Raw genomic sequence first — 25824 nt, 5'->3', positions numbered from 1 at the left:
CCATTTTTAAAGGGGCTTTTATTAAATTCTCCCCACACGGCGTCTCTGGCCACATTGCCACAGCCCTGGGGCGTGCCCACCAGGGAAAGGGCTCCGTCAGTGTTCTCCTGTGGCCGAAGCTGAACTTGTCCTTGTAGACGCTGAGCCGGCCTTTACTTGGTGGATCTGGTGTTTGTCTGGCTGCTTCCGGAGGGACTCAGAACCTGGGGGGCAGGAGGGCCACGGCGGGCACTGGTAGCTGAGGGCAGTCTCCGGTGTAGGGGGTGTAGGGATGGGGGGGCTCGTCTCAACGCACACCTGAGAAATGCTCCTGAGATGCTGGGAGGGGCCAAAACGTCCAGCTCCGTCCTGGGGGCGCGGTGGGCAGCTGTGGCCAGGCTGCTCCTCCTAAGGACAGTCCTGGGGAAAGTCAGCCCTTCCCACAAAAGACAGGACTGGGCGGGCCGGGGCTGGAGCAGAAGGACCGGCCTGAAGGGCTGTGAGTGAACAGGGGGCCAGGCCTGGGCTCTGTTTGCCGCAGCTGGCTGGAGAGTCCCTTCTCTCTCTGAGCCTCAGTCTCCCCTTGTGTCTAACGAAGAACTTGGCCCCTCGAGCGCTCCTCACAGGATCTTCACAGCTGTTCTGCTGTGTTGGCCTACGCATGCTCGGTATGTTGCAAATGAGTGTGCCAGGTGGGCATCCCATCCACGTTGGGAGTGTGCGCGTGTTCAGATGGGGGGCTCCTGCATGCACGTGTTGGGGGCTTGGTGAGCGAGCCGGAGCCCAGTCTGCCCGCTTCCGCGCCAGCCAGGCTTTGAACGCTGCCACTGGAGGGGCCGGGGGCGGGGGGGGGGGGGGGGGGCCGGCCTCAAAGGAAGTTGGGCTCCCGCACCACGAGGCAGGGCGGGCCCCCGCCGCCCCCGCCGCCATCCAGGGGTCGGTACACGAAGTGGAAGTCGCGCTTGGGCTCGCTGCGCAGCAGGTAGCCCTTGATGCGGTGGGGCAGCGCCTCGTCCGCCAGCTGGAAGCAGCGTCCGTCGACCAGCACGAAGAGCCGGTAGTCCTGGGGCTGCAGCACCTCGAATTTCTCCGCGCACTGAGCGCACAGCGCCTCGGCCAGCGTGTCGGTCCGCGACGCCAGCGTCCGCGACTGCCGCTCGGGCTCCAGGTACGACACGCAGATGAAGTCCTGCGGGAGGGAGACGGAGGGGTCTTGCGTCACCGGGGGGAGGGGGGCATTCCGTCTCAATCCCGTCTCACCCCCACCCCGACGCTGGGAGCTTGCAAGGCGCCGAGGGGCTGAGTGGCCTCGGACAAGTCCAATGCCCTCTCTGGGCCCCCGGCTCCTCTCTACACAGAGAGGGGACTGCAGGGGCGGGTTGGAAGTCGGGGGATTGGAAGTAGGAGCATCTGCGGCTGACTCTGCCGTGTGACCTCCGCAAGGCAAGGTCCTTCTCTCTCTGAGCCTCGCCTCCCAACGGGCTGACCATTCTGGGGGAGTCAGCCGGGCGGGCGGGTCTCGGCAATGAGGAGTGAGCACGCCCCCTGGTGGCCAGTCCGCGGGCTCATCCGTCACCCACTTCCTCAACAATTCCTCCCGAGGCTCCCCCTGCATTCCCACCCCAGGCCCGACGCTGGGGCACCGAGGCTGGCATAAATAAAATCGAATGTGCAGACCCCAGCACCAGCAGCCCACGGTGCAGCTGGAGCTACTAAGGCTGGCGAAACAGTTTAGTTCTTAAGGCTGGAAACAGTTCAGCCTGGGGGGTGGAGGTTCCTCGTTGCAGGGGCAGGAGGGGGGCTTAGTGAAAGGGTAGGGGAGCTGGGCCTGAAGGCGGGTTTAGGACGGAGGGAGAGGGGCACCGCCCGAGCTAGGCGGGCAAGGGTGAGGCGATGCCTGTGCGGCTGGGTATAGGAACACACGCACAAACCTGAAGAGCATCTACACCTTCCAAGAGCCCCAGAGGGAGGACCAGGTGGTGGAAGGATGGGCCCTTGAGTTCCTGCCTGGCTTTGAATCTGCTCCCATGCACTGTGTGACCTTGACCTCTCTGCGCCTCCATTTCCTCATCTCTAAACTGGGATGACACCAGTCCCTTACAACCTTGGCTGGGAGGAAGCAGACAAACTAGCTCAGCGCCTGGAAGAGTCCCCTTTCCCCCCAGCACTTTGAGGGCAGGTAGGAAGCGGTGTGTGAGGGGCTGCCCCCTTGTGGAAGGCTGGTCGCAGTACAGCTGTCTGACCATAGGGAAGATGATGAGGACCAACAAGGCGACCGCGACTTAAGAGTGATGATAACTATGGTTACAGGGTGGTGAGTGCAGACGAGTCGCTGAGAGGAAGCAGGGGGTGGTGCCCTCCCTGGACCCCGGAAATAGTGCTGGGGGGCTTCCTCATCCCCCATCCAAGCCTCTCTCTTAAGCTTTACCTCCCCAGTGAGAGGCACTGATGCTCTGCCTGGTTTAGCACTGGGAACCTACAAAGTAGAAGCAAGAAGTGAGCAATGCCATGGTCAGACATGGGCCAGCAGAGCCCCTGTTGCCAGAGTTGGTGGAGAGACGGGTGTTCCAGGAGGGGATGGGGAGCAGTGATGTGCTGGAGGGCTCCTGTACCAACTTATGCTGGCTCACAACCAGCTTGAGAAAGCCAATTGCGTACATCTCTTTCCAATTCCAAGTTCGGCAATCCCAAGTTAGTAGATTGAAATTGGCCATGATGGGAGTATTTGCACCATGGAAATTGACAGAAGCTAAAATCAGAGCTGCCTTTTTTCTCCCCAGAAGCCAGCTGGTAAATATTATCAAGACACCATTGATAAGTGGTGGGGGGATATCATCTTGGCAGCCTAGAACATGTACTTGGGAGGCAGAGCTCATCTGATCCACTGAGTCCCAAAGAGGGGCAGGGACTGCTCCTGGCCACATAGCAAGCTAGTACAGAGCTGGGTCCAGACGTCCAGGCTTTTGCCTCCCAGGACTGGGCTCTATCTGTTACAGTGGGGCCATCTTGAAAGCCAGGGGTGGGGTTCAGGTCTAGTGTGCTCCAGGTGCCAAGGGAGTGAGACGGTGGAGTGTTTACAGCTCTGGATTGCTGCCTGGCCTGATGTTTTAATGTCTTCGTTCTGCACACACCCCTATCCCAATCTGTCCCAGGCCCTGGGCTTGGGGCCCCTCAGACATGTGAGTCACGAGCCCTCCCTTCCAGGGCAATGGCTTCATACACAGATGGTCACAACATGGTGTGATATATGCCATGGGGATATAATGGGGGAAGTAGCAGCAAGAAACACAGAGGAGGGCATCTAACCTGGGCCATAGGGAGTGGGAGATGGGTGGGGAGGTCGTTCAAAGAAGACTTCTCAGTAAAACTGAGGACAGGCTGTGGCAGCAGTGTGGGGCCAGAGGCTGAGTGCCAGGGAGTGGAGCTCCGCATGTTCAGGGTATCGGGGGCAGCTTGACTGGACGCAGCATGGAAGTGTGTGGGGTGATGAGAGTGTAGGAGGCAGGATTCCCGCCGTCCATGGCTTGAATACTGTGTCTAGAGAGAGGTGGGGAGGGATGGTGGCTGGATTGGAGGGGCAGGCTAGGCGCAGAGGCACCGTGGCAGCATTTGTCCAGAAACAAAAGGGGCAAGGCCGTGGATCAGGCCGTGGGCTCCCCAAAGTGGGACTGGCAAGACTATGTCCATATCTCCAGGCCCAGCTGGGCACTAGGACATTAGGACACTGAAGACACTAAGGAGTGTTGGACAAAAGTCTCATTCCTCCCATCCTGTCTTGCCTGCTCAACTAAAACACCGATGCTGCCTGGAGAGACTTTTCTAAAGTATCCCGTCGATGTCGGGCTCCTGGGCTGGGGGGCCACGGGATTGGCGTCCGCGGGACGGTCCCTCCGGCCCCCACCCACCCTGAGTCCCACGCATCACCTGCACGGAGGAGCGCGAGGCCCGGGCCTTGTTGAGTGTGCGCCGGCGCTCCCAGCGGTGGATGGAGTCCTGCACCTCCATGCTCAGCTGCCGGGTCACCGTGATCTTGTCGTAGTTCTTGATGTGCTCCAGGGCCCCGTACGTGGTGGTCAGGTAGTAGGAACCTGCGGCGACCAGGGTGTGGAGGCTGAGCTGGGACCCCTCCGACTGCTTCTCCAAGCTCCGCCCACCGCCGCCGCCTGGGGCGCACCTGCAGCACCCTCCCCTGCGGAGCTGCAGCCCTGCGCTCACCCCTGCAAATGCACACGCTCCCTGAAGTCCAGCGTTCCCCCTCCCCAACCCCGTCCCAGCTGTCAGGCTCTGCTCAAAGACTGTCTTTGGCTCCCCTTCCGGACGGAACTTATTTATCTTTTTAATGTTTATTTATTTTTGAGAGAGAGAAAGAGAGAGAGCGCGAGAGCGAGAGCGCACGTGCCGGAGGGGGAGTGAGTGGGGAGGGGCAGAGAGAGAGAGAGGCAGAGGACCGGAAGCGGGCTTTGCCCTGGCAGCGGCGATCGATCGGATGCAGGGCTGGAACTCAGGAACCGAGATCATGACCTGAGCTAAAGTCTGTAGCTCAACCGACAGAGCCACCCAGGAGGCCCTCCCAGGACTTCTTGATTGAAGAGAGGAACCAGCCCCTTACTCTGATTCACACCATTATTATTACACCGTGAGTCACCTGCAGCCCCAAGCATGCCTGTTGCATTGGATGGAGCTGCCAACACATGTCTACAAATTCCACACCAATATGGAAAAAGTCCACACCCTGGCTGGGGAGGTTGTGAGCTAATGTCACGGCTAACACAGAACTTGGGCTGGCATCACGTATCAGAGAAGAGCCAATAAACCACGCATGCGCATCCCTTTGTAGTTGAGCTTAAAGCCAACTGTGCCGGGCACCCTTCCCTGGGGCCCCAGCCCTTGCTGCCCTGAGAGCCCATCTCCTCTAGTTGGCATGCCTCCAAGGCACTGTCCCCACCTGTCATCATGTCTCCCTGGCTAGTAATGGAGGAGCTGAGTACAGTGCACTGACTGGGAGCGTTCAGGTTTGGAGTCAGAGAGCACAGTCCAGGTCTGAGCCCTTCAGCAGCCAGCCCTGTGATCTCGGGGGAATTACTGTCCTCTCTATGCCTCAGTTTCCTCATTTACTTTTCCCAGAATGTTGTAAAAAGTAAATGAGATGAATACTGTCGAGTGCAGGGCTTAATCGAACGTGAGTAATGCAGGTAGTTAGGTGACCTAAGGGAGATGCTCTAGAGGCTTCTCACCCTCTCCCAGACAACTTCCCCTTGACTTGGGGCCATGCCGTGCAGTGCCTGCCAGGACCACTAGGTGGCAGGCAACCCCTCCCACCTTGAGTTTGGGAGCTGGTTGTTTCCTTTGGGGAGAGTGTTGGTCCTTTGATGGAGAAAACTCACTACCCCTTTAAAGATATTTGCACAGGGGCACCTTGGTGGCTCAGTTGATTAAGCGTCCAGCTTCACCTCAGGTCATGATCTCATGGTCCGTGAGATCAAGCCCTGTGCTGACGGCTCAGAGCATAGAGCCTGCTTAGGATTCTGTCTCCCTCTCTCTCTGTCCCTCCCCCACTCACACTCTGTCTCTCAAAAATGAATAAATGTTAAAATTTTTTAAAAATTAAAAAAAAAGTTTAAATGTTAAAAATGTTAAAAAAATTTTTTTTAATAATAATAAAAAAAGATATTTGCACAGCATGGCCAGCTGTCAATCAGTGCAGAGGGGATGTGGGCAAAGGTGACCATGGGGGTGCTTCTAGAAGAGGTTTGGATTTTGAGCTGGCTCCAGCCAGGTGCACAGCAGCTGCCAGGGTCTCCCGTCTGCCCGTATTTGCCCAGCTTTGTGGGAGCTGCAGAGAGAGAGGCTAGAAGGAGGCTGGGATCCGATCAGCCCAATGTTCAGGCGCTCTCTACTTCTTATAGGAAGTCCCTGATCTCTCATGCCTGATAAGCCTGCTTCAACGAAAGCAGGACCCAATCACTGGTCTTTTTACCAAATTAGCAGCACTCAGAACCAGCTGAAAGAACATGAGGGTCTCAAAGAATGCAGTCAGACTCGCAAGGCCTCTGGTTGAGTGCAGGATGCTGGGGCACCCAGACAGTGTGAAAACCCCACATCTAGCCCAGCACATGTGCTTTCCCAAGCCGGAGACGTTACGGGACTTGTCCAAGGTCTCCAGCCAATCAGAGGCAGAACCGGGGCCGAAATCCAGCCTGCAAACCGCTCTTTTTACTACACTGGTATTAGTTCTCCTCTTAAGATGGAGGAACTGACATTCTCTAGAGTGGGGGCTCCCTGAGAGCCTGCCCCGTCCCAGGCATCTCTGAGCTCCTCAGAGCACCCACTCCCCTGTAAGGCAGGCTCTTCTTTGTATCTGAGCCTCAGGGGCTTTGGGAACGGAGCACCCTGTGTGCCATACCAGCCAGTTAGGACAGGCGGCAAAGCTGGGGAAACGCAGGAACGCTGTCCCCCTCGCGCTCTGTCCCTCTGCCCCTCGGCCCAGTTACTTCTAGATGAAGGTCTGCTGGCTGTCAGACTTGAAGGGTGGACGCCCCGGCCCAAGCTGAAGACACCCACATCATCTCACTACCGGAGGCCTCGCCTATGAGGCCGGGCCTGTCCTGGGTGCTGGGACTTCCCACCTTGACTATCAGAGTAGGAACAGAGAGAGGTACAGGGAGGCCTCTTGGTATATGCAGCATGATGTAAAGCTGGCCCTCTGGGCCTCAGAGCTGCCACGGGCAGGCTGTGTCACCAATGTCGGTGGGGGCCGGGAAGGGATGCTGGGAGGGGCCGTATACAGTGCATGGCAAGGCTGTGTGTGCCCTGCCCGCCTCTTTACTTCCAGCAAACACCTCAAGGATTCCTTAGAAATCTTCCCACGTGGGGGTGCCTGGGTGGCTCCACTGGGTAAGCATCTGACTTCAGCTCAGGGTTCGTGGGTCCGAGCCCCGTGTTGGGCTCTGTGCTGATAGCTCAGAGCCCGGAGCCTGCCGCAGATTCTGTGTCTCCCTCTCCCTCTCTGTCTCTCCCCAGTTTGTGCTCTCTCTCTCTCTCAAAAATAAAAAAATAAACCTTAAAAAAAAAAGGATCTAGGTTCTAAAAAAAAAAAAAAAAAGAAATCTTCCCATGGAGCCAGAGATTGACTACTTCAGTTTGAAAGAGGGCAGGGTACAGGGTATTCAGGCAGCCTTGGGTCAGAAACTGTAAACTAAGACCTTTATGTATTTACTGGTACTTGCCTTGTCTCAAAAGCACTTAACATAGCCCAGAATAGACCAGCATTCCCGCCTGAAGGACCTTTGCTTTCCTACCCAAACCCCGGGTAGCCTCAGGAATAGAAAGAAGGATCCTAGGAGGCCATGGCAGGATTGTGGTGGGGATCGCAGGCCCATTAGGAGAGGGTAGCTGGGCCAAGGACGTCCCTGCCCTCTCCCTGTTCAGCTGCTATGCCTGGCCTGGAGCCTCCTTTGGCCATAAAGATTCAGCTGAGAAGGGAGTAGGAGTCATAGTGGCCAAGGCTTGGCTGACCACTGCTAGAGAGCAAGCCAGGACTCAGACCATGGCAGAGCCCCATGGTCTAGCTCCATTATTCCACCCCTCAAGTGTTTTTCTCCAACACTGTCTCTAAGACACTAGAAAAACCTATGGGGTTGGGGCTAGTTCTTTAATAGGATTTGTAAGTGATTTCTTCCCAGGTACATCAGCAGCAGTGCCCTTGGTGGAAAATTTGAAAGATGGATAGGTGGGTTGGTGGATGGATGGATGGATGGATGGATGAATGGATGGATGGATGGATGGATGAAAGAAAGGGTGGGTGGATGGGTAGGTGCATAGGTATATGGGTAGATGAATGAATGGGTGGGTGGGTAGGTATATGGGTGGATGGATGGATAGATAGATAGATAGATAGATAGAATAGATGGGTGGATGGATGATGGATGGATGGATAGACAGATGGGTGGGTGGATGATGGGTGGGTAGATGATGGATGGATGGACAGAGAGATACATGGGTGGGTGGATGATGGATGGATGGGTGGACGGGTGAGTGGATGGATAGGTGGATGGTGGATGGTGGATAGATGGATGGAAGGATGGATGGATAGATTGGATAGATGGGTGGGTGGATGATGGAGGGATGGGTGGATGTACTGGACAGCAGATAAGCACTGCTTAAGGAAGCCTGGCTTCCACTGAATTCCTACACCCTCTGGAAGACAGGTTGTTACAACTGCAGAACTTTTTTTGAGAGGAGAGAGAGAGAGAGAGAGGGAGAGAGAGAGAACCCATGCAAGTGCACGCACACACGAGTGGGGGAGGGGCAGAGGGAAAGGGAGAGAGAGAATCTTAAGGAGCCTCCATGCCCAGAGTGGAGCCCGACACAGGGTTAACTGCAGAACATTTTTAACTGAAGAGGAGAAAAAATAGTTCCGGAGGTCCCAGGGCCCTAGTCAAAGTTATATGGGACAGCAAACTTCAAGGCTTTACACGCTCCCCTGAGTTTCCAAGAACTCACAGAACCACCCATGTCACACTGTCACCCCAGAGGCCAACACACGCTAAAAATGCAAACAGATGTAAAGTGGGCCAGCTTATCTCAAGAACCACAAGGCCCAAAGGGGACACTCGGGCCCCGAGAATCTCACTTCGTCCTTTGGGGCTGACGTGTCAGAGCTGATATCTGGGCTCTCTGCACCTCAAGGATTGCTGGTGGAGGAGTGGCCAAGGCAAAGTGGGTGGGGGGGAAGTGGTGGGAAGGAGGAAAGGGGAAGGGAAACTGAGCATGGGGTGAGCAAACACACCTCTGCCATCATCCTACTCGGGAGTGCAGGTTCCATGTCCCAGCATCAACCTTCTCTCACGGACACAGGACCTGGCCACGGCTGAATGAGGAGGGGGCCGACAGTTCCCAGGGCCACCCCTGTCTAAGAACTGATCATTATTCCCTGCTCAGACTCCTTCCCTTGATGGGTCCACCCACTGATTCAGCCTTATCTTTTATGCTACCAGCAAATGCTGTTCCCTCTGTGAAGAATGCCTCTCCCACTTCTTTCACGGTCTGGCTCCTCTCCAGCCTTCAACACTCAGCTCAGGTATCACCTCCTCCTGGAAGCCCTCCCTGCCTGCACAGCCTGGGCACCGCGCGCCTATACACTGCGGACTTCCCATCATTCCAGCATCCGTCAAGCAGTGGTGACAGGGTCTCTTTACTGGCCCAGCTCCCCTGCTGGTCTGTGAGCTCCCGCAGGACAGGGCCCGTGTCCAGGCCCTGTGTCTTGTCCTCGGGGCTCAGTGGAATCTGGCATCCCAGAAGTTGCTTGTTGGGCTGTGCAGCGGACCCTGGCGGCCTGGAGAGGGGCCTGGGGTGGGGACTCACCCTCGCCCAGCTGCAGGGCAGGGTCCATGAGCTCCATCATGTACTCCACGTTGAGGAGCATCTCCGTGAGGTTGCTGCGGGCCAGGACGTACATGAGCACGGGCAGGAAGTCGTCTGCGCCGTAGGGCTTCCCTGGGAGGAGAAAGGGTGCAGAAAGTAGTGAGTGTGAGGTTCTCCTTGTGAGCCATTCTCTGCCCTCGGGAAGAGGACAGCGGTTCGCTGGGTGGGGGCCGGTCTCCCCCGGAAGAGGAACCTTGCAGCCTTCTCATGACTCAGGACAGGGGCAACCTGGGACCAGCCTTCTCAGGGATGTCTGAGACACAGCCCAGGCTTAGGAAGAAGGAACTGAGAGAGGCAGCCTCCACTGGAGTGGTCAAGTCCCAACCCCTCCCTCTTCCCCAGCTCTTCCCCCTCAATGCCCCTGGCTGCTAACTTTTTTTTTTTTTTTTTAAGATTTTATCCCTAAAGCAATCTCTATACCCAACGTGGGGCTCGAACTCACAACCCTGAGAACGAGTTGCACCCTCCACCGACAGAGCCAGCCAGGTGCCTCCCACCCTCGCTGCTTGCTTGACAGCCAAGTTCATATCACACTTATTCAGGAAGCCCTCCAGAAGCAGCTGTCTAACAGTGATGTATTCGGGAGGGTCCCCTGTCCCTTCTAACCACATCTCCCTCTGCATCTGCAAAACAGAAAGCCCTCCCTCAATCAGTACTACGTGGTTGGAAATCCCACCATTCAACCTTCACTCTATTGGGTTAAGCAGGGCCCTGTCCTGAGGGCTTCTTTTAACACGTAAATACCTCTGAAAGGAGTAACTCATCACTTCTGCTTTTGTGGGAGATGTTCTCATGGCTCAGAGGATCTTGACAATAATAGATGCTTTGGGGAAGAGACAAGGGTGGACAGTGGGCCTATGAGATGCCTCCCCTGTTCGGCTCCGGGATGGCCCTGGTGACTGACTGGCAATACAAAGGCACGGGCTGGTTGTGGAGGGAAGAATTCCTACAAGGACAGAATCCCCTGGAGTCCCTCAGTTGGCACATTGGCATTCCCCCCCCCCCTCTTTTTTTAATGTTTATATATTTTTGAAGGGAGAGAGAGAGCGTGAGTGGGGGAGGGGGAGAGAGAGGGAGACACAGAATTGGAAGCAGGCTCCAGGCTCCGAGCTGTCAGCACAGAGCCCCACGCGGGGCTCGAACCCACGGACCGTGAGATCATGACCTGAGCCGATGTTGGATGCTTAACTGACTGAGCCCCTCAGGCGCCCCGGGAGGAGTCTTGCTCATAAGAGCCCACCCGCTCGCTTGCTCGCTCCTTCATTCATTCATTCATTCACTTAAGCCCTCGTACTAACCACCCTATTCCTTGGGTGTCACCTGCCCAGGTGACAAGATCTGATTTTTTCTGGATTCCAGCAGGGACCAGAAAGATGTGAGTAAAGGAGATGGTGTGACAGAGGTTTGAGAAGAGTGGAAGCTCAGTGTTGAGTTTAGCAGCCCCTCCGGAGGCCCTGTGTCCCGCTGCCCATGCCTGCACAGGCCGCCCACCCCTGGGTGCCGGGAGGCACGATCGAGCCGTGCTTCTGTGGGCTCCGTGTGTCCACGCCTCTCCAGGACAGGCCAGCGCGCTCCTCCTCTGTCCTCCACGCTCCCCACGGTACAGTGCTGGCACTGCGGGGGCCTCTGATGACGTCTCTCCCATGGGGGCCCCTTCTGCTTACAACCCATCCTTGGTCGGTTTCCCAGAGAACAGTGTGCCCTGTGGCCGGCTTCCTGGCCACACTCAGTTCCTACATCTGCAAAATGGGGCCAGCAGCACGAGCCCTGATGGCCTTTCGGGGTTTTTGAGAGAATAAGGTGAGCAAAACAGCAAAGTGTTTGGTACCTGTAAAGTGCTACGGAAAAGTGAGCTATTACTGACGTCTCTGTTCTGCTGTCTCAAGGGGCCTCCGTTTTCCCACCTGTGAAATAAACAGGCTGAAGGGGTTGGTAACACACAGCGCTGAAAAGCAGAGTCGGACCCAGAGCGTGAGCCTCAATGCACTTCTTACCAGCTGTGTGACCTGGGCTGACTGCTTGACCTCTCTGAGCCTGTATTTCTAGTCATGCATGATGTGCCACAGATTACACGACATCCCATAGGATTTTGGTGAGAATTCTATACAAGGATTTAAGGATTTACCCATAGCACTCCCACATGCTCCCATGGAAATGCCTTCTTCCCATTCCAGTTCTGTGTGTGTGTGTGTGTGCACGCACAGGTGTGTGTTTAATGTTTATTTACTTATTTTGAGGGGGGGAGGGGTAGAGAGAGAGGGAAAGCAAGAATCCCAAGCAGGCTCCGCACTGTCAGCACAGAGCCTGGTGCAGGGCTCAAACCCACGAACCATGAGATCATGACCTGACCTGAAATCAACAATCGGACACTTAACTGTCTGAGCCAACCCAGGCACCCCTGCAGCTCTGTGTTCCGAGGCTCTCTGGTTATTGGTTTCAAAATTCCTGTCCCGTCCCTAAACAAAATTAATCCGTTTTGGAGAAAGCTCTCCCCTAAACCTTTATAAGCCAGAGACACAACCAACGAGTTCCTGGGGAAAGATTTTGTGCCGGGAGATGTTTTTCATGCTGATAATTTAATTATTAGAATCCTGGCCTACAGGAGATTCTTTTCTTGTTCGAGTTACGAGTTAGGAACTGATGTGAAACAGTCCTGTGCCTTTTGGAATGCACCTATAACTCACGCACCGGCTTAGAGCTGATTGAATTTTTACTGTGCCTCCTAGAACACTGATTTCGTCCTGGTATTGTGTTAATAGCTCACCGAGGGATACAATCAGGCAAGCAAATTTGCTTTTGAGCAGTGGTTCTCTGCCGGGGTGGTTTTGCCCTTCAGGGGCCACTTGGCAGTATCTGGAGTCCTTTTGGGTTGTCACATCAGAGTGGGGGTGCTACTGGCACCTGCGGTCCCCAGGACAACCCTCTATCATAAAGATTTACTCAGCCCCAAATGTCTATAGTTCTAAGGGCCAGAAACTCTGCTTCCGGGGGCAGTGACTTTCAGCAAGAAGGATGGTCCAGCTCTGGCCCTCAGTTTAGGCTTCAGAGGCCCTCCGGACTGCGGCTCTGTGCCTTGTGGGGGATAGAATGTGGTTCATGTGTTTCTTTGTCTCCCCATGCTCTCCCTGAGAAGCCTGGCCAACGCTCAGGAAGGGCTTTGGGGCCCACTTCCTCAGTCCCCAGCACATTCTGCTTAGCCACCTACTGCAAGGGCTCCCGTGATCCCACGACTGTCCCTCCAGCTACCCGTGAACATCCCCTTTCTGTCTCCCCGGGACACAGAGCAGGGCACAGCAGCGGTGAGCAGGAAGGGGTGCCTCCCCAAGTTCCCCAGGCTCCGGTGGACCTTTACAGACACCCCACGAGTCCTTCCCCTCGCCAGGGGCCAAACCAAGTGTTTCGTCATTTCCTGGAAACCAGCCCTGGCTGCAAACTTTCCCATTTCTGTCAAGGAGCCCACGGCTCCCTGCCCCCCGTCCCAGGGTGCAAGGCCTGGGAGTCCCCTTCTTCCTCTGGGGTTCTCTGTTCCCTGTGGCCAGGCAGGTCAGAGCCCCAGACGAATCTTCCTTCTAACTGCTCCCTGCACTCACATTTTGCTTTTTCCAGCTCTACTTCCCTATGCCTGCCCTCCCAGCAGGGCCTCTGTCCTTTGATCCACTCTGTCCACTAACCCATCTCCTGCGAGTATAGCTCTGATCATGCTATTTCTCTTCTCAAGAACCATCAATGGCTCCCCCCTGCTTAGAGAATCAGGTCTGGATCTCTTACCCTGACATTCAAGGCCTTCCACAACTGGGCCCATAAACACCTGTCCAGTACGATTACTCTCTTCCAGCCACACTGTCTAGTTGATGGCCTGAGAACAAGTCACCTGCATTCCGGCCCCTTGGTATTTGCCACAGTCACCTATCGGGCATGGCTTGTCCTTACCTTCCCCCTCCCACACAGCACCAACATTTGTGGGCCATTCTAAAAGCAAAGCATATTTTATAAATATTATACCAATGGATTCCTAAAACAGCTCTGTGAGGTGGGTTAGATCCATTGTGCCCACTTTATAGATGAGGAAAGTGAGCCCCAGTGAAGTTAAGCTACTTGCCTAAGGTTGCATGGCTAGGATGTGGTGAACCAGGACTTGAACCCAACTTTTTCTTACCCACAATCCCAGGTACCTGGTACTTCGACATTCTTCCTTCAAGTTCCACCTCCTCCACGAGGCCCTCCTAGACTGCCCCCAGCCACCACTGCTTATTCTATATTCCAACTTCCAGCTCAGAACGACATGCTGCCTTCATCACCTTCTCACACAAATTCCTCCGTGCTGAATCAGGGGCCATTCCCCGAACTCCATTCCTCGTGCCTTTGCACACCCATTTCCCTCTCCCGGGGACACCTTCCCTAGCTCTCCCGAACAAACTTCTCCTTCCTTGCCCTCTCCCACATCCTCAGGCACAGGTGAGCACTTCCTGCTCCAGCCCCCAAACACCTCGACTTCAGAGCCTGCCCTTTTCCTTGGACTATGAGCTCCTCGAAGGCCAGGACGGAGGCTGGGTGAGCTTGGGCAAGTCTCTTAACCTTTCTGAGCCTCTGCCCCATCACTGCCTTTCCAGTCGCCAGCACAGGGCTTGGGACGTTGGACATTGACAACGGACTGAATGGAGCCACACGTGTGCTCCCACTGGCCTCCGCCCTGTCCTGTCCAGGGCTGGGGCCATGGTCAAGGATACTAGGATCCTCTGTGGGTCTTAGACAGCGGTGAGCTGGGAAATGGCCAACAACTGCCTCTCCGAAGGGAAAAATAAGCTCCGATTTGCAGGGTTTGCCAATTTCTGTGGTATAAATATTTCCACAGCGGCCCATTTCAAGCTACCAACATGAACGTGGAACGGGAGAGAGGCACGTGATTAGCTCTCATGGCATGACCAGCTGACTCAGGACACCAGCGGCCCTGGATTCATCAAGCCCAATCTCACTGTGGGAGGCCGAGGTTCAGAGACCAGAGAAATTTGCTCAAAGCCCCACAGCCGGTTAGTGATGGATCTATGACTAGAATCTGGGTCTCTCTTCGCTGATGTAGGTGGGAAAGGCCCACACAGACTCTCTGACTTGATAGCTACTTGCAGACAAACATAAGCCACAAGCATTGTTTAAATGCTCCAGCTCTCTGATATTCCAGGGCTAGGTAGGCTTCGGTCTCCTTCCCGTGAAGCCAGGAGCCCAAGGCATGAGCTCAGCCTGTGCACAGGGGGCCTCAGCCAGCAGCACTGGGATACGGAGGCACAGCTCCAAAGTTATTCTCCGTGATCAGAACATCTGGCTTGCATGGGTCAGAGACCACGTCCATCAGGCTGTGCCTCCCAGAGCCCTGCTGGGCCACAGCCTGCAGTGCCTGGTGATTTCTGCTTTCTTTTCGTGCCAAAGTCACATCTGTTTTCCATCAGTAGGTATGGGGGGTGGGGGGCGGTGGGCAATCACACGTTAAAGGGCTGGCTCGGTGCCTCGTGCATATTTCATCGGTGGGCAGGTTTTCAAGGAGAGTTCTGATAAAAAGGCGCTGAATGCGTTCGCCTCATGCAGACCGTGTGAGTACTGCATCAGGAAGCCCCCAACTCTGTCCCTTCACTGTGTGATCTGGGGCCGCTCACTCTGAGCCTCAGTCTTCTCATGTGAAAACGGGCTGATGATAAAACTCACTCAGACTTCAGACTGGGGGCGCCTGAGTGGCTCAGTCGGTTGGGCGTCCGACTTCAGCTCAGGTCATGATCTCACGGCTCGTAGTTCAAGCCCCGCGTCGTGCTCTGTGCTGACAGCACGGAGCCTGGAGCCTGCTCTCTGCTCCTCCTGGAGCCTTCTCTCTGCCCCGCCTCTGCCCCTACTCACACTCTGTGTCTCTTGCTCTCTCTCAAAAATAAATAAACATTAAAAAAAAAAATTAATTCCGATTGTCATGCCAGGTTGCTGTGAACCTCAAGTGAGTGGCTGGGTTAAAAATTAGGTTTTAGATCATTTGTCAATGATCTAAATGAGCAGTTGGCCTATCTTTCTGTAAAGGGCCAGGTAGTAGTTATTTTTAGTTTCGAGGGCTATGTGGTCTCTATCCCAACTACTGGATTCAGCAGTTGTAACAAACGCAGCCACAGATACTGTATATGAATGGGTGTGGCTGTTTCTATGAGTTTATTTACAAAATCAAGTAGGGCGCCAGAGTTGGCCTGCAGGCCATAGTTTGCAGACTCCTGATCTAGATAGAGGAAGGGTGTATCATCTTACTATAACTGTCCCTCCAAATTTGTTGACCGGGCTCTTACTGAAAGTGGTGGCTGATGCAATAGTCCTGGGGCAGACAAGGTACAGGACTGTGATGTGCTTTGACTCTTACTTTCCACCATGATTCCCACTTAAAGTCACTTCCTTCCTCCAGGAAGTATTAACTGAAGACCCCCACTTCCCACAAACTAGGTTAATGCCCTTATGATGGGTTTCCCCTGCCCTGTCCCTGCAGAATGGGAAAACGGATACTGTACATTAACTCAGAGAGGCCTCCCCTGACCACCCAACGCAGAGCAGCAAACGCCTCTGACATTCCCCAGACCCTTCTCCGTGTTTGATTCAGCCTGCTGGCACGTTTCAGCATCTAATGACATAGTTTATGCTTCTGGTTCCTTATTTATTACCTGCCTCGCCTCATAGAATGAAAGCTTTGTGAAGGCAAGGGTTTCATCGTGCTCACTGTTCATATCCAGTATTTCCACTATGCCTGACCTGCACTAGGTTCTTTTTTTTTTAATGTTTATTTACTTTTGAGAGAGAGAGAGAGAGACAGAGTGTGAGCGGGGGAGGGGCAGAGAGAGAGGGAGACACAGAATCCGAAGCAGGTTCCAGGCTCTGAGCTGTCAGCACAGAGCCCGATGCAGGGCTCAAACCCATGAACCGCGAGATCATGACCTGAGCCAAAGTCGGACGCTTAACTGACTGAGCCACCCAGATGCCCCACGCACTAGGTTCTTAATAAATATGTCTGCTAAATGAATGAACGGATACCATTTGTCACACGGTATGACTGTCGCTTGTTTAATGCTCCGTTATCCCACTTGAATTGTGACCATCTTAAAAACAGGGTCTGGGTTTTCCTGTTAACATCCATATTGTCATTTCTTGTTAGTCCCACTGGTGAATGAATGAACTTATTTGATAAACACACGGGATGGTAGGAAGTAGAGAGCAGCACCTGTAACAGGAGGTTTTCAGTTTACTTTTATAGTGGAAGACTTTCATTTTTTTAATGTTTATTTATTTTTGAGGGGGGGGAGCACGTGTGTGCTGGGGAGGGGCAGAGAGAGGGGGAGAGAGAATCCCAAGCAGGCTCCCGACTGTCAGCACAGAGGCTGGCTCAGGCCTGGATCCCACCGAACCGTGAGATCACGACCTGAGTCAAAATCAAGAGTCTGACGCTTAACTGACTGAGCCACCCAGGCGCCCAGGGAAGCCTTTCATTAAGGGGTATTTTAGGCAGAACTTGGCTTCTCTGGTTGATTCACAGTGGGGGCTGGCCTGCTCTTCTCTCCCTCCACTGTCCCCTGCAAATGGCCCTCAGCTATGTCTGTGGCCTCTGGGGAGCTCTCAGCTGCCAGTTTGAAAACCACTGGTCTAGTCTGAACTACTCCCAGCTGCACGGCTGAAAGAGCGGGAGCCCAGGGAGGAGGGAAGAGGGGTGGAGGGTTCCCCGCAGTCTGTGGCTGACGTGGGATGAGAAGCCAGCCCTCCGCCCACTGAACCCCCCTCCAAAGCTGCCCCGTTGGGTCATGTGGGCTTTCTGCAGACGCCGCTTAAGCCTCAGTTCTGCTTTGAGCCACACCGCATCCCCGAGGAAATTACTCCAGCTCACCAGGTTCCTCTTCGGAGAGCTCAGCCCGCGAGCCAGTCCAGCCACACAGGCCGCGGGCTCGGACCCCTGCGGCCCAAAGTCCCAGCCTGGCTGGAAAAGGCGCGAGGCCTCCTCTGACTCGGGCCTGACTTCTCTGAGGTCCTCGCTGACCCCAGGACACCCCAGAGAGGGAGGACAGCGCACGGTTGGGCGCGGGACCTGGCTCCACTCGCCTGCTCGGGGATGATGCTGAGTGTGCTGCCCAGCCTCGCTGAGCCTCAGTTTCCTCGGCTCTACAGTGGGGGCAACAATAGTGTCTACACCTCAAGAAGTGGTTCTGAGGATTCGGTGGCAAGACAGGTGGGCAGTGATGAACACGGTGCCCGTGGGGCTACCGGCATGTGAGAAATGCCAGCCAGGAGGGCAACGTGTCTTCTGATGCTCAGAGCACGACATCTTAGAGGGCCCGAGTGCCATTTCTGTTGTGTGGTGGGGGGCGTAAAAGCAAGGTTGTGCTTTGCTTCCAGGCCTGGCCCTTGAGTTCTCTCTCTCTCTCTCTCTCTCTCTCTCTCTGTCACCTGGATGTCAATGCCCAGGAGGATTCAGACAGTCTCCCTCGGCCTGGATCCCTGAATGACTCCATGCAGCAGAGCCCCGCCCCCCCTTCTCCATCCGCTTGGACTTACATGAGTGAGAAATGCACTTTTATTGGGTAAGAGATTGCGGGGATTAGCAACATAGCTATAATACATAGCAATATATATATAACATATAGCAATATGTTAGCAAATATAGCAGCAAGTATTTTCCTTAACTAATGACCTATTTATCTACCTATCTATATCTCTTTCAAGAAGACCAAAAAGAAATCCAACAAGATGCTCATCATCTTTTTTCAACAACGAACATTATTAGTGACTTCTGTATCAGAAATCGGAGGCGACTTTTTTTTTTTTTAACATAGATTGAAAAAAAATACCCAAGAGCCTGACCTCCCTCTGTGTCCCCCTGACCCCTGGTCAATGTCACAGGCTCCCCGGGGTCTGCCCTCGCAGCCTCTGTCCCCACCTGAACCAGCTATAGATTCCCAGCTGGCTCTGTGATGTCTGCGAGTAGGGTGAATGGTGAGGGGCTAGAGGGGCTCCAGGACCCTCAGACCACCACCCCTTTGGCCCTTACATCCAAACACCTGGCTGCTGGACACCCCTCCCCCAGGGTCAGGGGCCAGGTTCCATCTCGTGCGGCATGGCATCTGGGTGTTTACACGGACCACTGAAGGCACAGAAAAAAGGCAACCTCTTGGCCGTCATTGCCCCCCTCCCGTTGCCTCCTCTCCATCAAAAGAAGGTTCTTTCTGTTCTTTGAGAAAGCGCCCCGCATACGTACACACCATACTCCTCCCTCCTTCCTCCCTCTTGCATTTTGGGGCGGGGCTGTCAGGCTTGAATCTATTTCTCCTTGATGGCGGGGCCAACCCTGTTCTTCGACACTGAGAAGGTTCTTAGACTTTGAGGAGGTGGGAAGAGCTTGTTTGTGGAAGCAACAGGAGAAATGATTCTAGAAGTTCTGGCTGCTCTCCCCAAGCCTCATGAAGTCCATGTGCAACCCAGTCTGCTCCTTGCTGCAGGATGGAGGGCCAAGCTTACCCAAAGCCATTTGTCTCCACGAACACCTGCTCTGCCTGACTCGGGCCCCTAAACTTGCTACCGTAGAGGAAGCACGTGACTGGGATTCAGGAACCTTGGGATCTGTCCCTAGGCTGGCTGCTGCCTATAGTCACAAAAGCACAGGCTTTGGAGTGAGGAACTGTTGGCTTCAAATCCTGGTCCTTTTGAACCCTGGGCATAAAGAACAATACCCTTCTGGGAAAGACGGCCCGGCCAGTTAACTCAGACGTCTCCAAGTTCAGTCCTTCTCTTTGTGTGCCAGCGGGCCTTGCCAGCATCCAGGCCACAGGGACACCACAGGCTATTGCAAGTGTCATGTCAGAGGTAGGCAGGTGGGGCTTCTTCCCTGGAGATGAGGGGGCTGGGGTGGGGGTGGGGTGGGAGGGAAGGGCTGTTTTCGGCTTTGAGTGGGTCAGTGGTAGAGGTAGGCGGGACCCAAGCTGGAGTGTGCCTTTCCGCGGGGTCACCGATAGCTCCCAGAGCTTCCATGCAGGGCTGCTGGTCTGCGGACCACACTTTCGAGCAGCAAGCCTCTGGAAGCATCTGGCAGGAGGGAGGTGTCGGCTGAGTGTCTGGGGGTAGGGGGCCGGGTCCTAAGATCGCAGAATGTCGACGTCAGAAGAGAATTTAAGAGTCAGTCGGGATCTGGCTGCAAGTGCATAACCTCAATCTAATCATGAGGAAACATCTGACAAACACAAAATGAGGAACTTTCATCAAAAAGAACCAACGGTGAGGGGGTGGGGTGGTGGGAAGGAAACCCGTATTCCTGCAAAACATCAATGTCATAAAAAAGCAAAGAGAGAAAGGCTGTGGAAATGTTGCAGGTTAAAGGAGGTAAGAGACACATGACAGCTAATTGTGATACCTGACTCCTGACCGGATCCCGACCGGGAGGAGGAAAAGCCAGCAAGGACCTTATTAGCTCCAGTGACAACCCGGAATACAGAGGGTGGCCGAGGTAAAAATATTGTATCAGCGTGAATTTACAAAGCGGACAACTTTACTATCGTTATGCAAGGCAATGTCCCTGTTCTTAGAAAAGTATCTAGGGGTAAAGGGCCAAGATGTAAGTAACTTAAGCTCAGATGATTCAGGAAGAACATTATGTATGCACAGAGAGAGTGTTTAAGTGATAAAGCCAATGAAACAAGATGTTAACAATCCACAAAGGGTATGTGGATGTTCCTATTAAAAAATGTTTATCTATTTTTGAGAGAGAGAGAGAGAGAGAGGGAGGGAGAGAGAGCCAGAGCGAGAGCAGGGGAGGGGCAGAGAGAGAGGGGGACATAGAATTGGAAGCAGGCTCCAGGCTCTGAGCTGACAGCACAGAGCCCGATGCGGGGCTTGAATCCACAAACCGGGAGATCATGACCTGAGCCAAATTGGGACGCTTAACTGACTGAACCACCCAGGCACCCCTGGATGTTCTTATTTTAATGTAGTATTTCTATTCTCAAGCTTTGTGAAGTCTGAACCCATTTCCAAATGGAAGTTTTAAAAGCTAAAATATTTAGCAGCAGAACTGGTTATTGCAAACAAAATCCCATGTGGGACTCCATGTGTAAAACAGGGACAAACAAGGTCGTGGCCCAGCTTGTGTTGTGTCCCCTTGGTGGCCCCTGGGGTGCCTCCTGGAACCCAGCATGGAGACCACTGGGTGGTGGGGAGGCAGCAGCCATTCCCGCATCCTAACATGTCAGACACTCACACAAGTATTTGGTTGCATCTGGTCCTCGAAACAGCCCTGACAGGCATTCCCAGACCCATTTTATGAGTGAGAAAACCAAGGTTCTAGGAGATGATTAGTCCCTAGGAGATTAGTCCCTCCTGGATCGAAAACATCCAGATGCCTTCTAGGTGTTCTCCCCGCTCCTGCATGACAACCTGATTAGCAGGTCTTATCATCCTTGTTTCATATGCATGCAGAGGCCCCATGAGATTCACGTCCAAGGCTACAGCACTGAAGCTACAGTTCAAACCCAGGTCTATGAACGAGGCCAAAGCCCCCGCTCTTCTTGGCAGAAGCTGCTTCCTCCCAGGTGAAGAAGCCGGGGCTCGGAGCGGGGCAGCCCCAGCCTGCTAATGGCAGAGGTGAGATTGGAAGCCCGCGGGCTCACAGCCCAGTGCTCCCCCAGCAGCGGGAGGGGAACACACTGCTCCTTGACGAGAGACTCATTTGTTCCCAGCGGGGAAATCTTCCCACGGAGCCCCGGCCCTGGCCTGAATTTCTGGGCTCAGAGTTTCCCTGCCTGGAGCTGGCTTCTGAATCAGCAGAGAAGAGTCCAGCCTCCCTCCCGCGAGGACAGGGAAACTCTGAGCGTCCTCGTTCCTCTCTGTCCGTTCATGTGCCTCGCCTGGGCACATCCTCTCCAGCGACTGCCTTTCTTTCCTTTCCTTCTCCCTCGACATTAGCTATTCCTTCCCCCATTCCCTGGTCTCTGGTAAGGTCTGAGTGAGTAAATTCACCGTCAGCAAGAATCATGGTGTTTGAAGTCACTGGCAAGAGATAGGGTGTTTAAAACAACTGCAGAAAGCCCAAGGCTTCCGAGTAAACCAGGACTTACTGGGAATGGAACTGTCCCCTTCAGGCCCCAGACCGTCTCCCCGATAGCATCTCAGGGTCTGCAGAGTCCTTAGCTCGGATTTTACCCCGAGCCTCGGCGCGGCCCCGGGAGAAATGATTCCCCAAATGAGGCGTTCAGACAGGGAAGGTAATTGCCCTGATTAAGTGACAGCCGCTGGGCTAGATGCAACTTTACAGACTTAATTACATCTCGTGATGGCCCCACAAGGTGGGTATGGCTGTGCCCATTTAGCACAGGGGTAAACTAAGGCTCCAAGCACCTATGTAGCCAGGATACAGTCACATAGCTGGGAAGGAAACCTGGATCTTTCCCGACCACATGCCTCTGAGGTCCCAGGCCAGCCTCTCTGTTCTCTCTCTGAGGCTGCTCCCAGCAAAGGGTCCTGCGGGGCTCTGGCTCCTCTCTGGGTCGATCCGGTTGTACTGTTGCTCCCTGCCCACACTGGGCAGGACACCCCGAGCTCCCCTCCCCAGCTGCTGCACATCTGGGGTAGCCTTGCTCTGGGAAGGACCGAGAAGGGCCTGGCCGGCCCCTTGCCACCTGACAACAGGGTCTTAACCTTCCGTTCCACATTGCTGCCGTGAGCCACACCGGATACTTTCCCAGGGCCCCACACCCTCGGGACCAAGCACGTCGAACTCTGATTGAGAGCTCGGGGTTCTGAAGGCTGCTTGCTGCCCTCACCTTATTTCCTTGGGGATTTTTAAGGAGTTTACTTGGTTGTGGAGTTCACATGCTGGACTGCTCTCTGGGGTCCGGACTGCACAGGACGCTGGGTCTCAAAGTCTGACATCCGCCCCACGATAAGAAAACCTCCACTTTGCCGTACCGTCCCCACTACCAGAGTCTCTTTTCCAGTCACATTTCCAATGTTACGCTAAATGGTGAAGGCGCGGCTCCAACGGCTCTAACTGAACATGGTATCTGCTTAGAGGGAACAGTGTTCGTTCTAATGACAGCAATGGGACACAAGTCAATTTAACCCCAAAGAGTGACTCCAACCTGGAATGGTGGCCAGTACCAGGCCTATGAGGGAGCTTTCCTAGGGGAAGGGGACCTTGCACCATCCCTCAATTGCTTTTTGCTGGCCTATGGCCAAACGGGCCTGCTCTTCTCCAAGGTAGATGGAGAGAATCCCTCCCCTAAAACAGCCACCATTTGTTGGGTCTGTTAAGTCCTGCGCATTGAGGTTGACATTTTACATGTCATTTTATATGTTGCTTCTAATATTCATAAGTGACTGAGTATGGCTTTTGAACCATTACGGGTCTGAGTTTCCCCTTTGTAAAACAGCTTCCTTGGGTGAAGAAACTGAGCTTTAAGGGGTCAAGTTAATTATTCGAGGTCACAAAGAGAGTAAGCGACAGATAAGAAATTTAAACCCACATCTGTGTGACAACAAAGGTAACAATCCTTTTGCTCTTCATTACCACGGCTGTCATGTACGGGCACACAGGTTGCTCACTGCACAAGGGCATCCAGCTGAAGAGGTGATCGGGGGATAAAATCCAGCCATCATTCTGTTCACCAAGGCATATACCATGGTGCAATAATGCCTGTTCTTGTCTGCTAGAGGAGTGCTGTGGTAAATGGATTGTAAATGGTCCCAATATTCCCTTCCCTACATCTGTACCCCCTTGCAATGTTACTTTGAAGCTCTTCCTATCAAATGAGTTTAGTCCTTTGCCCCTTGAATCTGAGCCAGCTTGTGACTAAATAGGTCAGTGAAATGTCAGAATTGTGTTGTGCCAGTCCAACCCAGATCCTAAGAGGCCCTGCAGGCTTCAATTGCTCTCTTGGACCCCAGTGACAGTGATGGGTACAGGCCCAGATTCACCTGCTGGAGAAAGAGAAGCATGGCCCAGTAACCTGCATTCCAGACCAGTCAACAGCCACTCAGCCCCCCAACATATGAGCAAGGCCGCCCTAGCCCAGCCAGCCTCCAAACAACCCCACTGACCACAGACCCATGAGCCAGCCCAGACAAGCTCAGGCACGCCCGACCAGATCAGCATTAACTGCCAAACCTCCTCGTGAGCAAACAATAAATGCTAACTGCTTGAGGTGGCTGTTGTGGGTTGAACTGAGTCCCTCCAAAATTCGTATGTTGGAGCCCTAACCCTCAGTATCTAGGAGTGTGACCTTATTTGGAAATAGGGCCGTTGCAGATGTCATCAGTTAAGATGAGGTCATACCAGAGTAGGGAGGACCCCTAATCCAATGTGACTGATGCCCTTGCAAAATGGGGAAGTTTGGACGCACACGCACGCACGCACACACAGGGAGAATGTCGTGTGAAGACTGGAGCGTGTTGCCACAAGCCAAGAACTACCAGAAGCTACCAGAAGACAGGTCTGGAACACACTCTTCTCCAGAGCCTTCAGAGGCAGCATGACCCTGCCCACAGCTTGATCTTGAACTTCCAGCCTCCAGAACTGTGAGACCATCAATTGGTGCTGTTTCAGCCACCTCATGTATGGACCTTTGTGACGGCAGCCATAGGACACGAATATAGCACCTTCTCCTGATCAACACACACATTGAGCATGGCCTGTGTGCCGTCCTCTATCGTGGCAGCTAATCCTGGCCCTCTCCTGACCCCCAGGTAATGCTGGAGAGGTGCCCGGGGTTCCACTCCGCCATGCCTCGTCCTGCCCCAACAGGGCTCTGAACCTGGAGAGGCCTCCCCGGCGCCTGCTAAGGGCTCCGGAGTCCTTGACGGGGAGGGGGTCAGAGACGGAACAATAGTGCTGTTCCTAGAGAGAGCCCCTAGCCCGGGCTCCTCTGCCTGCCCACCTACCTGGGTTGCCGAGGGCCATGGAGTCATAGATGAGCTTACAGGTCTTGAGCAGGATGGAGATCTTCTTCTCCGGCGAGTAGGCCTTGTACATGCTGGTGAATTTCTGCAGGATCTTCTCCATGATGGGCACCTCCGGCACACTGGTGGTCACGCCCAGGTCGGTGGTGGTGGTGGCCAGGATCACCAGCTGGTTCTCCCTGAGCTGCTGCAGCGAGCCGTCCTTGCTGTGGATCTCACGCAGACACGAGTTGATGGCTTCTTTCAATGGCTTTAAGACGCACTTGTACAAGGCAGACTCCACAATCGCTTCTGTGGGGGGGGGCAAGAGCGGGACGGTGAGGAACCCAGCGGCCGGGATCCTACCAGTAGGCTTTAGTGTTCAACAGTGTGGTGTCCTCATCTCCTTGTCCCTGGAAGGACACACTCGATGCCCCAGCAGTTATGCCCTGCAGTTCTGACACATGGGACAGTGTAGTACCTTCAACAGAAAGCCACACTGCCAAGACACTGGTGCAGTGTCTGGGACTGAAACCTTATATCCTGACACTTTTCATAGGGCATGGTACTTATTAAACTCTCACAGGGTTGCCTACCAATGTACAACTTCAAAGGGCACTGTTTACATGGGAGTTGTGCAGTATACAACCTGTGCAGTTGTACGCGGAGGGCCTGGGTGCCCAGTAAACGTTTGGTAGAAATCTTCTTCTTCTTTTTTTTTTTTTTAATGTTTATTTTTGAGAGAGAGAGACAGAGAGGAAGGGAGAGACAGAATGGCAGTGGGAGAGGGGCAGAAAGAGAGGGAGACACAGAATCCGAAGCAGGCTCCAGGCTCTAAGCTGTCAGCACAGAGCCTGAAGCAGGGCTTGAACCCATGAACCTTGAGATCATGACCTGAGCCAAAGCTGGATGCTTAACCGACTGAGTCACCCAGGTGCCCCTGGTAGAATTATTTTTGATGTCTCTCTTTGAATTCTCAAATCCACTTGACTCTAGTTTCAAGAATACAGTATATCCGGAATCTAACTTCTTACCACTCCCATGGCTACCACCTCAACCTGGGCTATCTTTTGCTTGAGTTATGTGAGTAGCCTCTTGCCCTGGCCCCTTTTTATCCATTCTCGGCACAGTAACCAGCACAATCCTGCTAAGGCATGTTTGATCATGATATTCCCATGCTCAGAACTCTCCAATGGCTCCCATCTCATGCACAGTAGAAGCCAAAGTCTTCCCCGTGGCTTAGAAGTCTCCCCCGTGATCTGTTCTCACTCATCACCTTGCTAGGTCCCCTGTGCTTTTGCTGCTCCAGCCCCCCCGGCCTCCCTGCTTTTCTGCCAACCTGCCAGGCTTGCTCCTGCCTCAGGGCCTTAGCACCTGCGACTTCCTTTGCCTGGAGAAGTCACTCCACAGCTATCTACATGACCTATTCGTTGTTCAAATGTCATCTTATGCAAGAGGCATCCCGATCAGCTACTGGAATGGGATTTAGTCAGCTCTGCTCTCACA

General features: G+C 54.0%; 1 protein-coding gene across 1 annotated transcript in view; it reads right to left on the bottom strand.

Annotated features, from left to right (window-relative positions):
• Window positions 1-25824, bottom strand: part of RIN3 (Ras and Rab interactor 3) — a 123171-nt gene continuing 97347 nt past the window's right edge. The window contains exons 7-10 of the mRNA XM_043556879.1: window positions 24322-24630; window positions 9343-9474; window positions 3904-4067; window positions 1-1168 (exon numbers count right to left, since the gene is read on the bottom strand). Coding sequence (XP_043412814.1) covers window positions 848-1168; window positions 3904-4067; window positions 9343-9474; window positions 24322-24630 — 926 coding nt within the window. The 3' untranslated portion in view covers window positions 1-847. The remainder of the gene's footprint in view (window positions 1169-3903; window positions 4068-9342; window positions 9475-24321; window positions 24631-25824) is intronic.

The sequence above is a fragment of the Prionailurus bengalensis genome, chromosome B3 (genome assembly GCF_016509475.1).
Source record: "Prionailurus bengalensis isolate Pbe53 chromosome B3, Fcat_Pben_1.1_paternal_pri, whole genome shotgun sequence".
In the NCBI taxonomy this organism is placed as follows: domain Eukaryota; kingdom Metazoa; phylum Chordata; class Mammalia; order Carnivora; family Felidae; genus Prionailurus; species Prionailurus bengalensis.
The sequence above is the reverse complement of the archived record's forward strand: the minus strand, read 5'-3'. Positions and strand labels throughout refer to the sequence as shown.